This window comes from Corythoichthys intestinalis, chromosome 14 (assembly GCF_030265065.1).
Source record: "Corythoichthys intestinalis isolate RoL2023-P3 chromosome 14, ASM3026506v1, whole genome shotgun sequence".
NCBI classification, from domain to species: domain Eukaryota; kingdom Metazoa; phylum Chordata; class Actinopteri; order Syngnathiformes; family Syngnathidae; genus Corythoichthys; species Corythoichthys intestinalis.
The window spans coordinates 4,920,626-4,937,900 of NC_080408.1; the positions used below are offsets into that span (position 1 = coordinate 4,920,626).

At 38.1% G+C, this 17,275-nt stretch overlaps 1 protein-coding gene across 4 annotated transcripts in view; it reads left to right on the top strand.

The window, feature by feature from the left end:
• LOC130930233 (disco-interacting protein 2 homolog C-like) overlaps positions 1-3,624 on the top strand; it is a 98,376-nt gene extending 94,752 nt beyond the window's left edge. For 2 of the 4 annotated variants that reach the window (XM_057858030.1, XM_057858034.1), the window contains exon 36: positions 907-3,624. In XM_057858030.1, the coding sequence (XP_057714013.1) occupies positions 907-1,159 (253 nt within the window). In that variant the 3' untranslated portion in view covers positions 1,160-3,624. The remainder of the gene's footprint in view (positions 1-906) is intronic. The other 2 variants (XR_009067017.1, XM_057858033.1) reach the window with 2 other exon arrangements.
• The last annotated feature ends 13,651 nt before the right edge of the window (positions 3,625-17,275 follow it).

Here is a 17,275-nt window from a genome sequence, read left to right on the forward strand (position 1 = left end):
AAAGACAACTATGCCAACACCAAAAACGGCCGTGCCCGTCAACTCCAAAGACTGCTATGTCCACCAACACCAAAGACAGCTATGTTCATCAATGCCAAGGACACCTATGTCAACACAAAGACGGCTTTATCCGTCAACGCCAAAGGCGACTATGCCCACAAACGCCAAAGACGACTATGTCCGTCAACGCCAAAGATAACTATGTCAATGCCAAAGACAGCCATGCTGTCAACGTCAAAAATGGTCGTGCCAGTCAACACTAAAGACTGCTATGCCTGTCAACACCAAAGAAACCTATGTCCATCAATGCCAAAGACGGGTATTTCTGTCCACACCAAAGACAGCTATATCTGTGAACACCAAAGACTGTTACGCCCGTCAGCGCTAAGGGCGGCCATATCCATCAACATTAAAGACGCAATACCAGTCAACACCAAAGACAGGTATGCCCATCAACGCCAAAGACGGGTATGCCCGTCAACCCCAAAGACTTGCTATGTCCGTCAATGCCAAAGACGGCTATGTCTGTCATCTACTAAAACGACGTTGCCTGTTAATGGCAAAGATGCTATATCAGACAACGGTGCCGAAGACGGCTATGTCCATCAACGCCAACGACGGCTATGCCCGTCAATGCCAAAGAATGCTACATCCGTCGACACGAAAGATGCTGTATCAGTCAATGCAAAAAATTATGTCCGTCAATACCAAAGACAGCTACATCCGTCAACGGCAAAGGCGACTGTGTCCGAACGTCAAAAGATGAATTCATCACTCAATTCCTTAAATTCCAGGGCCAGACTTACTTGTAAATATCAGTGGTAATTGGGCAAAGGTTTCCAACGATTTCATTCCCACACAATTTCTCCAGATATCTATAGTTTGAGACCCCTTTTTTGTTTTCAGCGCGGTGTTCTCGTGGAGCAACCTGCTGGTGGCGGTGGTGGAGCTGTCAGCGTCAGAGCGCGAGGCGCTGGACGTGGTGGCGCTGGTGACCAACGCCGTGCTGGAGGAGCACTTCCTGATCGTGGGTGTGGTGGTGGTGGCTGACGTGGGCGCGGTGCCCATCAACTCGCGCGGTCAGAAGCAGCGCACGCACCTGCGCGACGGCTTCCTGGCTGATCGTTTGGACCCCGTTTACGTGGCCTACAACATGTAGCCAAAGTAGTTTTTTGTTGGATGGGGGGGATAATTTCCTGTTTTTAAAATGCATTTTTCGCAAACTTACGGAGCCCTTAAAGGGACATCAACAGGGAAAAAAAAACAAATTTAAGCAATCTTTCTAGTGCACACCAGCAACTATCTGGTAAACGTTAGAATTATGTAGCATTTAAGCTAGCAACTGTGGCTATGCAAGTTAGCCAATTGTTGCAACTGGCTAATTTGCATAGCCAAAGTCTGCTAGCTTAAATGCCAAATAATGCTAATGTTTCCAACAATTAACTAACTTGCATAGCAGATGTCTACTAGCTCAAATGCTATATAATGCTAATGTTTACAACAATTGGGTAACTTGCATAGCAAAGGTCCGCTAGCTTAAGTACTATATAATGCTGATGTTTACAACAATTGGCTAACTTTCACAGCAAAGGTCCACTATCTCACATGCTAATTGGCAAACTTGCATAGCAAAAGTCCGCTAGCTCAAATGCTGTATAATGCTAATGTTTCCAACAATTGGCTAACTTGCATAGCAAAAGTCAGCTAGCTCAAATGCTATATAATGCTAATGTTTCCAGCTATTGGCCAACTTGCACAGCAAAAGTCCGCTACCTTAAATGCTATATAATGCTATTTTTTCCAACAATTGGCTAACTTGTAAAGCAAAAGTCCGCTAGCTTGAATGCTATATAATGCTAATGCTTACAACAGTTGGCTAACTTGCATAGCAAAGGTCCACTAGCTTAAATGCTATATAATGCTAATGCTTACAACAAGTGGCTAACATGCATAGCAAAAGTCCACTAGCTTAAATGCTATATAATGCTTACAACAATTGGCGAACTTGCATAGCAAAAGTCCATTTGCTTAAATGCTATATAACGCTAATGTTTACAACAATTGGCTAACTTACATAGCAAAAGTCCGGTAGCTTAAATGCTATATAATGCTATTGTTTCCAACAATTGGCCAACTTTGATTGCAAAAATCCGCTGTCTTAATTGTTAAATAATGCTAGTGTTTACTACAATTGGCCAATTTTTATTGCAGATGTCCGCTAGCTTAAATGCTATATAATGCTAATGTTGCCAACAATTGGCTAACTTGCATAGCAAAAATCCGCCAGCTTAAATGCTATATAATGCTAATATTTATAACAATTGGTTAACTTGCATAGCAAAAGTCCGCTTGCTTAAATGCTATATAATGCTAATGTTTACAACAATTGGCTAGCTTGCGTTGCAAAGCTCCGCTAGCTTAAATGCTACATTATGCTAATGTTTACCAGATTGTTTGTGGTGCTTAAATTTATTTTATTTCTGTCGATGTCCCTTTATGGGCTCTGTACAAACTCGCCTAAAACATAAATTTTATAAAGTTTTTGCTACACATCATTTGCAGTTACTTGACTTTCAGGGTTCCTTGTAAAAAAAAAAAAAAAAAAAAAAAAAAAACGTTTTTTTTGTCAAGCCGTCTGGTTAATGTGTGTAATTATGTACAAATATAAGTGATTTTATTTATTTTGTTTCTTCTAGAAGGCAGAAAATTGGAAAATTTGCAAAAAAAAAATTTTTTTTTTGGTTTGTTTTTACTTGAAATCCAAGTTGTTTTTCACTCCGTCCATATCAAACAAACGCAAAAAAAAAAAAAAAAAAAAATGTAAAAATTAAAATGAGTTCAATAGTTTTCACCTTAATGCCAAAACATTTTTGTGGGGGTAAAAAAGCACCTTGCTCACAAGTTTTTTTTGAATTTGCCTTATTTGAGTTTTAATGTCAATAAATATTTTAAGTCTGGCTTTCAATGTTTTGTGCATATTTCATTTTTTGGAGGGCGGGGGGGGGGGTAAATACGCAGAACTGAAATGGGTGCTAGGAGGAATTACAGGTCAGAGCCACTAGAGGGCAGCCTTCTGTATGTTAGGATTTGCCAGTAGAGGGAAATTGTGAAATTGTTGTCGGTATTTCAGCCTGTAATAATACTAATAATTTTGTAAAATGTGCTTCCATCCGTGTAATATTCAAAGGCCAGAAAGAAGAAAAAAAACAAAATGCAGTTGCTTCATTTCCCAAAACTAGTAAGTCCTTTATTTTTATGTTTAGAGAAAATAGATGAAATTCTGTTAAAATAAAAACAAAAAAAAACCTCTTGTCTTTTTGAATTTGATGTGTTTCTTTTCAGATTATATTTTGTTGATTGGATTTGATCAGCGGAAGTTGGTGGCAATTCCCTGACCAGCCGGAAGATAGCCGCAGAGAGTAAGAGTCATTTATTGTGAGCATTGTTGCTTGTATCTTAAATTAGACAAATTCTATACGAGGAATCCTTATTATAATCATTTAGACTATAAATTTATTAGTCTTTATAGAAATTTCACCAACATTTCAATTTTCCCAATTAAAATGATGGAAGACAGATCCACAAAATTCATAACGCCCAAAAAATTAAGAATATTTTTTTTATTTAAACAAAATCCAGTCTGTTTACGTTGTACCTTTCGTGTTTTTTTCTTGATTTTATAAACAACTGTCTGTTTATAATATTTCAAATATTGACTGAATTTTTTGGGGGGGAAATGGTTGTTTTAAAAAGGTAACTTTTTTTTTTTTTTTTTTTTAAATCATTTGAATGCATTTAAAGGCGACCTCCTGTAAATTTTGAGTCACTTCCAATTCATTTGGGGGCCGCTTCAGCAACCCAAAATCAACAGGAAATGACCTGTAAATACCCCCAAAATTGGCACTGGCTGCCACTGACGGCGATAGATGTCTAATTCATTTTGACTGGATTGGACGTGTAGTGCCGTCAATGGCACTATAACCAGAGTATGTCTTGTAGGCATTTAAAATCCAATCAGAAAATCAAAAACAAGTGACCTGTGAATGCCCCAAAATCAACTTAAAAATGACGTGAAATGACCCTAAATGATCTCCTTGCCTTTCATTGGCTGCCACTGAAAGCCATAGACGTCCAATTCATTTTGACTGGATTAGACGGTGAGTGCTGTCAATGGCACTGAGACAACAGCGTGTTTTGTGGGAATTTACAGGTCACTTCCTGTTCATTTTAGGCATACACAGAGACTAAGGGGGTCCCCGGTGGCCAAAAATGTCACTGCGTGTAATTGACTTTCCTATAAATGTATTTAAAATTCAGACTTTCCTGGTGAAATGTTGGCTATTAAAGTTGTAAAGCACTTAAACAAACAACCTCCGCTAGCTTATACGCTGTATTATGCTAATGTTTACAAAAATTGGCTAACTTGCATAACAAGAGTACGCTAACTTAAACGCTATATAGGCCTAATGCTAATGTTTACAATAATGGGGCAACTTGCGTAGCAAGAGTCTGCTAGCTTAAATGCAATATAATGCTAATGTTTTCAACAATTGGCTAACTTGCATAGCAAAAGTCCGATAGCTTAAATGCTATATAATGCTAATGTATACAACAATTAGCTAACTTGCACAGCAAAAGTTGGCTAGCTTACATGTTATGTAATGCTAATGTTTACAACCATTGGTTAACTTGCATAGCAAGCGTACGCTAGCTTAAACGCTATATAATGCTAATGTTTACAACTATTAGCTAACTTGCATAGCAAAGGTCCACTAGCTTAAATGCTATATAATGCTTATATTTACAACGGTTGGGTAACTTGCACAGGAGAAGTCCGCTAGCTTACATGTTATATAATGCTAATATTTACAACAATTGGCTAACTTGCATAGTAAAAGTCCAATAGTCTAAATGCTATATGATGCTAATGTTTACAACAATTGGCCAACTAGCATAACAAGAGTACGCTAGCTTAAATTCTATATAATGATAATGTTTACAATAATTGGGCAACTTGCGTAGCAAAAGTCCGTTAGTGTAAATGCTATATAATGCCAATATTTACAGCAGTTGGCCAACTTGCGTAGCAAAAGTCCGCAAGCTTGAGGAATGCCAATGTTTACAACAATTGGCTCACTAGCATAACAAGAGTATGCTAGCTTAAATGCTATATAATGCTAATGTTTACAACAATTAGCTAACTTGCATCGCAAAAGTCCGCTAGCTTAAATGCTATATAATGCTCATATTTACAACGATTGGCTAACTTGCGCAGCAAACGTCCGCTAGCTTACATGCTATGTAATGCTAATGTTTACAACAATGGCGTACCACAAGCAACACGTCACTTCCGCTCATTAATATTCATGACATTAGGTACTGTTGCTAAGTAGGGACAAGCCACCGTTTGTCCCTAATAGGAAATGAATGGAAATCGTGTACGAAGGAGATGTTTACAGAGCTAAACCTACCAATTCGCTCCGAAAATGATATGCCTGGTGCCAAATTGACCGTCAAAGATGTGGAAGAACATACAAATGTTCAGTTAAAGAGATGGCTTGAGTGTCGAAGGCTGAAAAAGACGAAAAAAACGAGCCGACCTAAGCATAGCTTTAGCTTTTTTTTATCGACGCGACTGACAATGACATTTTCCTGTTTCAACAAGCTATCCTTTACCATCAGACCTGTCTTTCTTATATATCCTCTGGTTGTCCGACGTCTCTTACCGTTCTTGGGGGTAATTTAGTTAGCTTTGTGTAGCGATCGCAAATGCTACTCAGTGACAGCCAACGAACACTTTTAATTTTTTCATTGATAACACATCTTAATCCGATAATTTATTTACACTTCCCCCTTACTAAAGTTTTTTATATATATATATATATATATATATAACAGAAATGGTAACAGTGGCAGTCAGATGCCATTGTAATTCTTTTCAGGTCATTCATTGTCAGACAGAAGCAGTACGGCACAACGTTACGCTCAAAAAATAAGTTAAAAATATAAAAATGGCTTACCTCTGTCCTCTGAAAGACCATGCCAACCCAACAATGTTTACTGCATATGAAACGTGAATGGATTCGCCGAGCTGGTGTTAAAGTCCGCGCAAGTTGATTCGGTCTTCACATTTTTTCTCCCCGAGTTTTTGGTTTCCGGAAACTTATCAAGAAAACATCCTTCATGTGTGCTAATGTCTAGAGACGTTTCTACAAGTTCCAAAAAAGCAATGCGTGATCGGCATGTTTGTTTTTGAAAGATTACCGTAGAAAAGTAGCACTAATTACATTGGGTCTATGCGAGGGTGTGTCTATAATGTCCCACTTCGGCTTTACTTCCGCTTTACGATGCGACGTCGGGGTCTAAAAATAGCCTGCGTGCGGTACGCCACTGGCTAACTTGCATAACAAGAGTATGCTAGCTTAAATGCTATATAATGCTAATGTTTACAATATTTGGGCAACTTGCGTAGCAAAAGTCCGCTAGCTTAAATGCTATATAATGCTAATGTTTACAACAATTGGCTAACTTGCACAGGAAAACACCGCTAGCTTAAATGCTATGTAATGCTAATGTTTACAACAATTGGCTAACTTGCACAGGAAAAGTCCGCTAGCTTAAATGCTATATAATGCTCATATTTACAACAATTGGCTAACTTGCACAGGAAACATTAACTAGCTTACATTCTATGTAATGCTAATGTTTACAACAATTGGCTAACTTGCATAGCAAAAGTCAGCTAGCTTAAATGCTATTCATTTGTGGACATTTTTGAGTCACTTCCTTTTCAGTAACCCAAAATCAATGCCCAAAAGGAAAAGGAACTCGTCTGGCATTTGCCATTTGAAGTCCCTCCCACTTCAAACGGATTGGACATCTACTAGGAACAGACTAATTCCAAATCACAACAAAGAATGAAAATTGTTTGTTTTTCTGTTTATATTAGTGCTGTTCGACATAACGTTATGCTGTACATCGCCGTGTTTAACAAATGAAAGTCGGACTCCGCAGCCCTCGTTTTTTCTGTAATCGTCCCTCAGAGAAAAAAAGATTGTACACCCCTTCCCACCGAGTTGAACGATGTCTATTTTAAGCACCTAAACCTTGACCTGATTGTATGTCTACCCTTTGGTTAGCCCTAAACACTGATAACAGCACTCCGTCCCCCCTGCATGAGCAGGTGTGCACATGCATGCACAAAAAAAACCTGTGCACGTGTGGCATGTGCCTCCCCCACGCTTCAAGGTTCAACAGGAATCATGGGATACGACCTCTCCGGAGACTATCATGGGACGTCTGTTAGTGGACTTTAACATGGACTGAAAGCCACATGTACACATTTTCTCAGCAAGTATTTAGGACGAAAAACAAAACGGGCACGAGGGTGCCGCAGCACATTAACAGGCTGTGTCCGCATGCCCTCAACTGGCTAACTCGTCGCTAGTGTTGTATAGATATACTAGTAATTTTCGGCTACCGTTACTGATAGTGTAGGGACACCACGTTTTTACAGAGGGGAGAACAAGTATTTGATACACTGCCGATTTTGCTGGTTTTCCCACTTGCAAAGCATGTAGAGGTCTGTAAGTTGTATCATAAGTTCTCTTCAACTGTGAGGGACGGAATCTAATACAAAAAAAAAATACCGTTGAATGATTTTTAAATAATAAATTTGCATTTAATTGCATGAAATAAATATTTGATACGTCACAAAAATCGAACTTAATATTTGGTACAGAAACCTTTGTTTGCTATTACAGATACCAAACGTTTCCTGTAGTCCTTGACAAGGTTTGCACACACTGCACCAGGGATTTTGGCCCACTCCTCCATGCAGATCTTCTCCAGAGCCTTCAGGTTTCGGGGCTGCTGCCGGGCAACACGGACTTTCAGCTCCCTCCATAGATTTTCTATCGGGTTCAGATCTGGTGACTGGCTTGGCCACTCCATGACCTTAAGATGCTTCTTACGGAGCCACTCTTTAGTTGCCTTGGCTGTGTGCTTTGGGTCGTTGTCATGTTGGAAGACCCAGCCACGACCCATCTTCAGGGCTCTCACTGAAGGAAGGAGGTTGTCAGCCAAGATCTGGCGATACATAGCCCCATCCATCCTCCCCTCAATATGGTGCAGTGGTCCTGTACCCTTGGCAGAGAAGCAGCCCCAAAAAAATGATGTTTCCTCCTCCATGTTTCACGGTTGTTGGTGTTCTTGGGGTTGTACTCATCCTTCTTTTTCCTCCATACACGACAAGCCGAGTTTAGACCAAAAAGTTCAATTTTGGTCTCATCCGACCACATGACCTTCTCCCATTGCTCCTCTGGATCATCCAGATGGTCAATGGCAAACTTCAGACGTGTCTGGACATGCACTGGCTTCAGCAGCGGGACCTTACGTACGCTGTAGGATTTTAATCCATGACGGCGTAATGTGTTTCCGATGGTTTTCTTCGAGACTGTGGTTCCAGCTCTCTTCAGGTTATTGACCGGGTCCTGCCGTGTAGTTCTGGGCTGATCCTTCACCTTCCTCATGATCAGTGATGCCCCACGAGGTGAGATCTTGCATGGAGCCCCAGAACGAGGCAGATTGACCGTCAACTTGAACTTTTTCCATTTTCTAATAATCGCTCCAACAGTTGTTACCTTCTCACCAAGCTGCTTGCTTATTTTCCTGTAGTCCATCACGGCCTTGTGCAGGTCTATTATTTTATCCCTGATATCCTTACACAGCTCTTTGGTCTCGGCCATTGTGGAGAGGTTGGAGTTTGTTTGTTTGAGCATGTAAACAGGTGTCTTTTAAACAGGTAACAAGTTCAAACAGGTGCAGTTACTTCCGGTAATAAGTGGAGAACAGGAGGGGTTCTTAAAAAAGAACTAAGAGCCAAAATATTTACTAGTTGGTAATGTATCAAATACTTATTTCATGCAGTTAAATACAAATGTATTATTTAAAAATTATACAATGTGATTTTCTGGATTTTTGTATTAGATTCCGTCCCTCACAGTTGAAGAGAACTTATGATACAAATTACAGACCTCTACATGGCTTGCAAATAGGAAAACCAACAAAATCGGCAGTGTATCAAATACTTGTTCTCCCCACTGTAGGTGTTTTTCTCACGTGTTTCAATTGAATTTCCATTCGTGTCAAGCCATTTTTAAATTCTAGTTAAGTTTTAAATTAGTCTAAACTGTAAGTCCTTATAGGATTTTGAGTTTTTGCAGTGTTCAAAATAAATGTATTGTAACATATCAGGTTATAATATGGCGGGGATATTTGCATGCGTTCCTGAATGCACCGTTGACGTGCGGGGGTGAGGGAGGTGCGGGAGAGCGAGAGACGTTCCTTCCTGTTGTTGTTGTCGTTCCACAAGTTCCCCAAAAAGAAATAATTGCAACCTAACGAAGCGGGTGACTCTTTGTCAACGTTATAGTATGATACCTGCTGTATTGGAGCACATTAGGGACCAGTGCTACTTGGTGTTTTATCCAGCAATGACTACTGAGCTAAAATTGACAGTTAGCTTTATCATATTTTCATTTTACACCCTCATCACTCTACAGTGCTATGTTTTCACAGATTAAATAAAGCCTGTATGTAAGACACGTTAGCCACGCATCGACAGTGGTCTTAATAGAAACCTAGCCCTTCGAAGGGCTAACGTTACATGTGCGAGTGACAGTAACGTTATATTTGTTAGTGCTGAGAAGTGTACTGCTTTAAGATGGCAGCTGTTTACCAACACCGCTGACTCTGTCATTTCACATCGAGTTCAACATACATGTAATATCTATGAGACGCATCAGATGCTACCTGCTACCACGGTAGCATCATGCGGGCTAGTTTTTAGCAACGTCGGCGCAGTTTGTAGCGGCTGTCGGCTGCAGTAAGGTTTTTTTTTTTTTATTGCTTCTTCCTCTATGCACGTGACATCAGCGCGTTGTCCCGCATTAAAAGTAGTCCGGGCAAAACATGATGCTTAGCGCTGGCAAAATTAAACGATTCCTCGAGGTGAATAAAATTACTCGGATCCGTTTTTAAACTCGAGTTACTCGAGTTGCTCGAGTATTCGTTTCAGCTCTAGTTACATTAATCAGAAACTCGTTCGGTACGCCACCGTTCCAAACCAAGCACCATGTACTGAAACGGTTCAATACAAATGCATGTACCGTTACACCCTTCCCTCAAAGGATCTTATTTTTGACTTTACTTTATTAATATGTGTTCTGTCCTCAAGAAACGTAAAGTTGTTCAGCTTTATAGAGTTTTATATTGTGCTTTTAGAAGCTTTGGCTTACTGACACTATTCTTCAGTGGTTCACATCCTATTTACATGATAGGGATTTCTTTGTGTCAATCGGAAATTATCAGTCAGAACGAACCAAATTCACGTGTGGAGTCCCTCAAGGGTCAATTCTTGGACCACTCTTATTTAACATCTATATGCTTCCGTTAGCTCAGATAATGGAACAGTATGACATCTCCTATCACGCCTATGCAGATGACACGCAACTGTACATTTCTGTGTCCCCACATGATTATAGTCCCTTAGTCTCCCTGAGTAAATGCATTCATCAAATCAATGAATGGATGTGCCAGAATTTTCTCCAGTTAAATGTGGAGAAAACAGAGGTGATCATTTTTGGGCCAAAAAAGGAAAGGTCAAAGATAAGCAGCCAACTTAGCACAATGTCACTTACAGCTACAAATCAAGTCAGAAACCTTGGCGTAATTATTGACTCAGACCTAAAATTTGATAGCCATCTAAAGTCCGTCACTAAATCCGCTTATTACCACCTAAAAAATATAACCAGAATTAAGGGGCTTCTGACTCAACAAGACATGGAAAAACTTATGCATGCATTCGTTTTCAGCAGATTGGACTACTGCAACGGTATATTTACAGGTCTTGATAAAAAATCAGTCAGGAAGCTGCAGCTAGTACAGAATGCTGCAGCCAGAGTCCTCACAAATACAAGGAAGCTGGACCACATTACACCGGTTTTGAAATCGCTACACTGGCTTCCAGTGAGTCAAAGGATAGACTATAAAATACTACTGCTCGTCTACAAAACACTTAATGGCCTTGGACCAAAATACATGCTTGACTTGTTAGATTCCTATGAGACATCTAGACCCTTAAGGTCGTCTGGAACGGGTCTTCTGCATGTTCCAAGAACAAGAACCAAGCAGGGTGAGGCAGCATTTAGTTATTATGCTCCTCACCTCTGGAACAAGTTACCCGAAGGTCTGAAGTATGCTCAAACCGTTAGCTCATTTAAATCAGGGCTAAAAACGCTTTTATTTAGCACTGCATATCCATAACTGTCTATATATTTCAATCTACCTGCCTTCTATTCCTCTTGTGCTTATCTCCATTGCTGATTTCAATGATTATTATTAGTAGTAGTTTTTGCTTTATTTCTATTTTTGTTTTATTTTTATTTATTTATTTTTATTCTGTGATTAAATGCGATCTTTTGTCTTGGTTTTTACGTTGTGTTGATTTAAATGTGATTTTTATGGTTTTCATGTGATGTAAAGCACTTTGAATTGCCTTGTGTTGAATTGTGCTATATAAATAAATTTGCCTTGCCTTGCCTTGCCCTTTTGACAATTTGTAAAGCTGCAACACACATATGTACACTTATGTTCAAAACTACACGCATTTTAACTTGTGCTGCAACGATTAATCGATTAACTCGAGTATTCAATTAGAAAAAAAAAGATTCAAATTCAATTTTGCTGCTTCAAGTATTCGTTTAATTAAAGTGTTTGCATTTAGTTTTATTGATTTGGGTGGATACACTGCCCTCTAGTCTGCCTGATTTCACATGGCTGAATCCAGCTGCTCCATGTTAAGACCAACATAAGCCAAGTTTTTGTTTGAGCTAATGTTTTTTTCTAATGCATTCGTAATTCAGATTATTGGTATATTTAGCCGTTTTTGTTTTGTTGGGTTTTTTTTTCTTTGTGGGAAAATGTGTCAACCATTTGTTAAGAGCATTGTTAAAAAAAAAAAAAAAAAAAAAAAAAAAAAAGTTAACGTTTTATAGCATTTAAGCTAGCAGACTTTTGCTATGGAAGCCATTGTTCTTTTGTTGTACATAGATCCTTATTTATATATAAATATATAAATATATATATATATGTTAGGGGTGTCAAAATTATCACGTTAACGAGCGGTAATTAATTTTTTTAATTAATCCCGTTAAAATATTTGACGCAATTAACGCACAAATGCCCCGCTCAAACAGATTAAAATGACAGTACAGTGAAAGGTGTACTTGTTGTGTTTTTCGGAGTTTTGCCGCCCTCTGCTGGCGGTTGGGTGCGACTGATTTTACAGGCTTCAGCACCCTTGAGCATTGTGTAAGTAATTATTGACATCAACAATGGCGGGCTACTAGTTTATTTTTTGATTGAACATTTTACAAATTTTATTAAAACGAAAACATGAAGAGGGGTTTTAATATGAAATTTCTATAACTTGTACTAAAATTTATCTTTTAAGAGCTACAAGTTTTTTTATCCATGGATCGCATTCACAGAATGTTAATAATGGTAATGCTATCTTGTTGATTTATTGTTATAATAAAGAAATACGGTACTTATGTACCGTATGTTGAATGTACATATCCATCTTGTGTCTTATCTTTCCATTCCAACAATAATTTGCAGAAAAATATGCCATATTTTATAGATGGTTTGAATTGCGATTAATTGCGATTAAATATGATTAATTAATTTTTAAGCTGTAATCGTTTGACACCCCTAATATGTATATATATATATACATATATGTATATATATATATATATATATAATAATTTTTTTAAAACCGTTTAAGGCTCAGCTCAGGTATTTTATGTTTTCATTTTCCTTCTCCAATTACTCGACTATTTGAACTAACTAGTTCATCGATAAATCGACTACCAAAATAATCGATAGCCGCATCGAAAATAAAGACGACTGACCGAAAGTGGTTCAATATTAGATGAAATGTCTTGTTTTCTCATGTATATTTATAATTGCTCTCTACCTAAAAAAATGTTTTATCCGATTACTCGATTAATCGATAGAATTTTCAGTCGAATACTCGATGACTAAAATATTAGATAGCTGCAGCCCTAATTTTAACAATTAAACACTTGACACAAAACAATTGGTGCTCCAACGTCCATCTAGTCTGATCGATATGTAAATTTAGTCGATTAAAGTTCTTTTCCTTTATCTAATTTATCGGAAATATCAGCGAGAGTAACATGACGAACATGAGTTGGAAAAGGGATAAACTTGATTGCATAATCTTTTCGCAATGCTTCCAATCATTGTTTAATTCACTTGCTGCGGTTAAGTCTTGTGATCTTTAATTCTCATGAGGAGGAAAGGAAGGTAGTAAATCAATTTCGATTGCCCTGACATGACATGACTTGACATGCTCCCTATCTCACTCGTGCTCCACTTTGAAATAAGCTGCAAATTAGGTTACCGTTTGAGAGGAAGAAGAAGAAGAGGAGAAAAAAAAAAGGCTACTTTGTGCTCATTTTAGTGGTGGGAAACTATGGGTACCTCACGATACGATTTACGATACATTGGCGAAATGGCGATACAACAATTATCGATACACGGGTCAGGAAATCATTCGTCAAAAGAAGTTGTCATCAGAAAAACAAGCTATTTTTATCCTTCTGCTGTGAATTGGAATTAGTTAATCGAGAGTAGACGTCCAATCCGTTTGAAGTGGGAGGGATGGCAGCGAATAATTCGCACTTCAAACAGATTGGACGTCTACATTAGTGCTATAAGGATTAATCGATTAACTCGAGTATTCGATTAGAAAAAAAGATTTGAATTCAATTGTGCTGCTTCGAGTATTCGTTTAATTAAAATGGCGTTGTAATGGTTTGTTTTTGAAAGTGTTTGCATTTAGTTTCACTGATTTGGGTGGATACACTGCCCTCTAGTCTGCCTCATTTTACATGGCCAAATCCAGCTGCTCCCTGTTAAGACCAACATAAGCTAGGTTTTTGTTTGAGCTAATGTTTTTTATTGCATTCGTAATTTAGTTTAAAGGTATATTTAGCCAATTTTTGTGGGGAAAAAAAAAAACATTAGTATTTTATAGCATTTAAGCTAGTGGACTTTTGCTTTGTAAGTTAGCCAAATGTTCTTTTGTTGTACATATGTAGATCCTTATTTTTTTATTATTATTTTTTTTAATACCGTTTGAGGTCCAGCTCAGGTATTTTAAATTTTTCATGTTTATCCGAGTACTCGATTATTCGAACTAACTAGTTCATCGATTAATCGACTACTAAAATAATCAATAGCTACAGCCCTAGTGTGTTATCAAGCGTAATAAAATTTTTAGGTAAGAAATAAGATTTTTTTTTTTTTAAATAAGATCTAGACGTTTTTGAGTGAAAGCAGTAAAAAAGTTATTTTTTTCTTTTTTCTAGTCACTTCTGAGATGCAATTGTTGGCTGTTAGTTCAATATTAGATGAAACGTCTTGTTTTCTCATGTATATTTATAATTGCTCCTTCCCTTTAAAAAAAAAGTTTTATCCAATTACTCGATTAATCAATAGAATTTTCAGTCGAATACTCGATTACTAAAATATTCGATAGCTGCAGCCCTAGTCTACATACTAGCAGTGCAACGGTTTGCGGTTCAAAGCCGAACCGTACAGTTCGCCCTGTGCGATTCAATACGCCTTTATGAACCGCGCCTTTTCGGTTTTTGCAATTAATTTATTCCGATTGCTCGTGGAATGAATTGGTGGAGCTCTGTGTGCCTGTGTGTACGGTGGCCGAGAGGTGTCAGGCGAAAATGCAAAGTCCAAACACTTTGCAAATAGAAAAAGCCCGAACTCCAATGGCAAACGCTTTGCAAAAGAAAAAAAGCACGAATGCAAACTGCCACAACACGATCCCCAATTCCTACAGCGCGATCGCAAATTGGCAAAAGAACGAACCCCAATTGCCACAACACGGCAGCAAATGGCTCGCAGCACAAATGCCAATTGCCACAACACAATCCCCAATTCCTAACGCGCGATTGCTAATTGGCAAAAGCACGAACGCTGTAAGATATGCTTGATTGTATGACCATTATACTCTGCGGGTTATACAAGTTTGCTCTCCCACAGCTATTATACGCGCTCTCCCAAGCTATTATGATGAATACAGTTTTAGCCCATAATCATGTGCTTAAATTTTTATTACCGGCAATCGCTCACATTCTGCTGATAAATAGATACACACACATTCATCACACAACTCTCAGTACTTTTCCACCAAGCTACTTTGAGTGCAAATGTGTGTTCAAAACAAAGTTATCTTGCTCGCTCAAGAGTGTGACTGTTAATTTAATCAATGAGTGTGACTGTTAATTTAATCAAAGACTAGAATAAGGAACTTGCCCGATCGAAACTGCCACGTTGGACAACAGTGTTGTAACTATATTCTGCCCAGAATATTTGTAGCGATCACAAATGCCACTCAGTGACAGCCAACGAACACTTTTAATTTTGTCATTGTTAACAAATCTTAATTCTATATCTTATTTACACTTCCCCCTTACTACAGTTGTTTTTTTTTTACAACAATAAATGTAAAAGTGGCAGTCGGATACCATTTTAATTCTTTTCAGGTCATTCCTTGTCAGACAGAAGCAGCACAGCATGTCACGCTAAAAAATAAGTTAAAAATATCAAAATGGCTTACCTCTTTGCCCTCTGAAAGACAATACAAACCCAACAAAATGTTTACTGCATAAATGTTTAGTGCCGAGCTGGCATTAAAAGTCCGCGTAAGTTGATTCAGTCTTCACATATTTACCTTCCGAGTTTTTGGTTTCGGGAAACGTATGAAGAAAACATTCTTCATATGTCGTAATGTCTAGGCTCGTTTCTACAAGTTCCAAAAAAGCAATGTGTGATCGGCATGTTCGTTTTTGAAAGCTTATCGGAGAAAAGTAGCACAATTAACATGGTTTCTATGAGAGGGCGGGTTAATATTGTCCCACGCCTGCTTTTCTTCCGCTTTACGAAGCGACGTCACGGTCTAAAAATAGCATGCGTGCTGTACGCCATTGGCTTACTTGCATGGCAAAAGTCTGTTAGCTTAAACACAATGTAATGCTAGTATTTACAACAATTGGCTAACTTGCATAGCAGAAGTCCATTAGCTTAAATGCTGTAAAATAGGGTGACCAAACGTCCTCTTTTGCCCGGACAAGTCCTACTTTCACGTAGTATCCTCGTCATCCGGGCGGGTTTTATAAATTCATAAAAATGTCCGGTTTTTATGATTTTTCACGGGACCAATTTTAAGAGAATCCCTCCGGCCGCTGGGTGGCAGCAGTTGACATGGCTCCTACAAGAAGGGAGGGAAGGAGTAGTTCTTCTTGTTTTTGTTGGCAGTTTACCCCTATCATGAGGCATTACCGACATCTACTAGGTTGACGACTTGGCCACAACGCCTGAAGTTTTTTACGATAAATACGTATATAATGGCAACTGTTGACTTCTGTCGGAGTTTTGACTGTAAAATCCCGTTTGGTGGCGCATCGTTGCGCTGCCGATGATTAAACTTTTATAGCAAGGTTTGATTTTTCCTCAGCGAGCTATCAGTAAACTAAACCACGCTAAGCATTGTGGGAAACGTAGTTTCTAACTGCTACGTTTGGAAACATGCTTGTTGAATTGTTTCTCAGTTTATTTCGGTTCTTGTTTGTGTGCTATCTACAACATTGAATGAGAATATCAATTGAATGGGAATAGCAATTCTTCAAGGACAATTGTCATGATAGTAATTTATAAAAATGTTTAGTTGGCACACAGCCTACTGTATGTATGTGTATTGACTGGACTACATTTCCATGGGTTTGCATTCTTATATATATAATATATATATATTAGGGCTGTCAAACGATTAAAATGTTTAATCGAGTTAATTACAGCTTAAAAATTAATTAATCGAAATTAATCGCAATTCAAACCATCGATAAAATATGCCACATTTTTCTGTAAATTATTGTTGGAATGGAAAGATAAGACACAAGATGGATATATACATTCAACATACGGTACATAAGGACTATTTGTTTATTATAACAATAAATCAACAAGATGGCATTAACATTATTAAAAATCTGTTAAAGCGATCCATGGATGGAAAGACTTGTAGTTCTTAAAAGAAAAATGTTAGTACAAGTTAGAGACGTTTTATATTAAAACCCCTCTTAATGTTTTCATTTTAATAAAATTT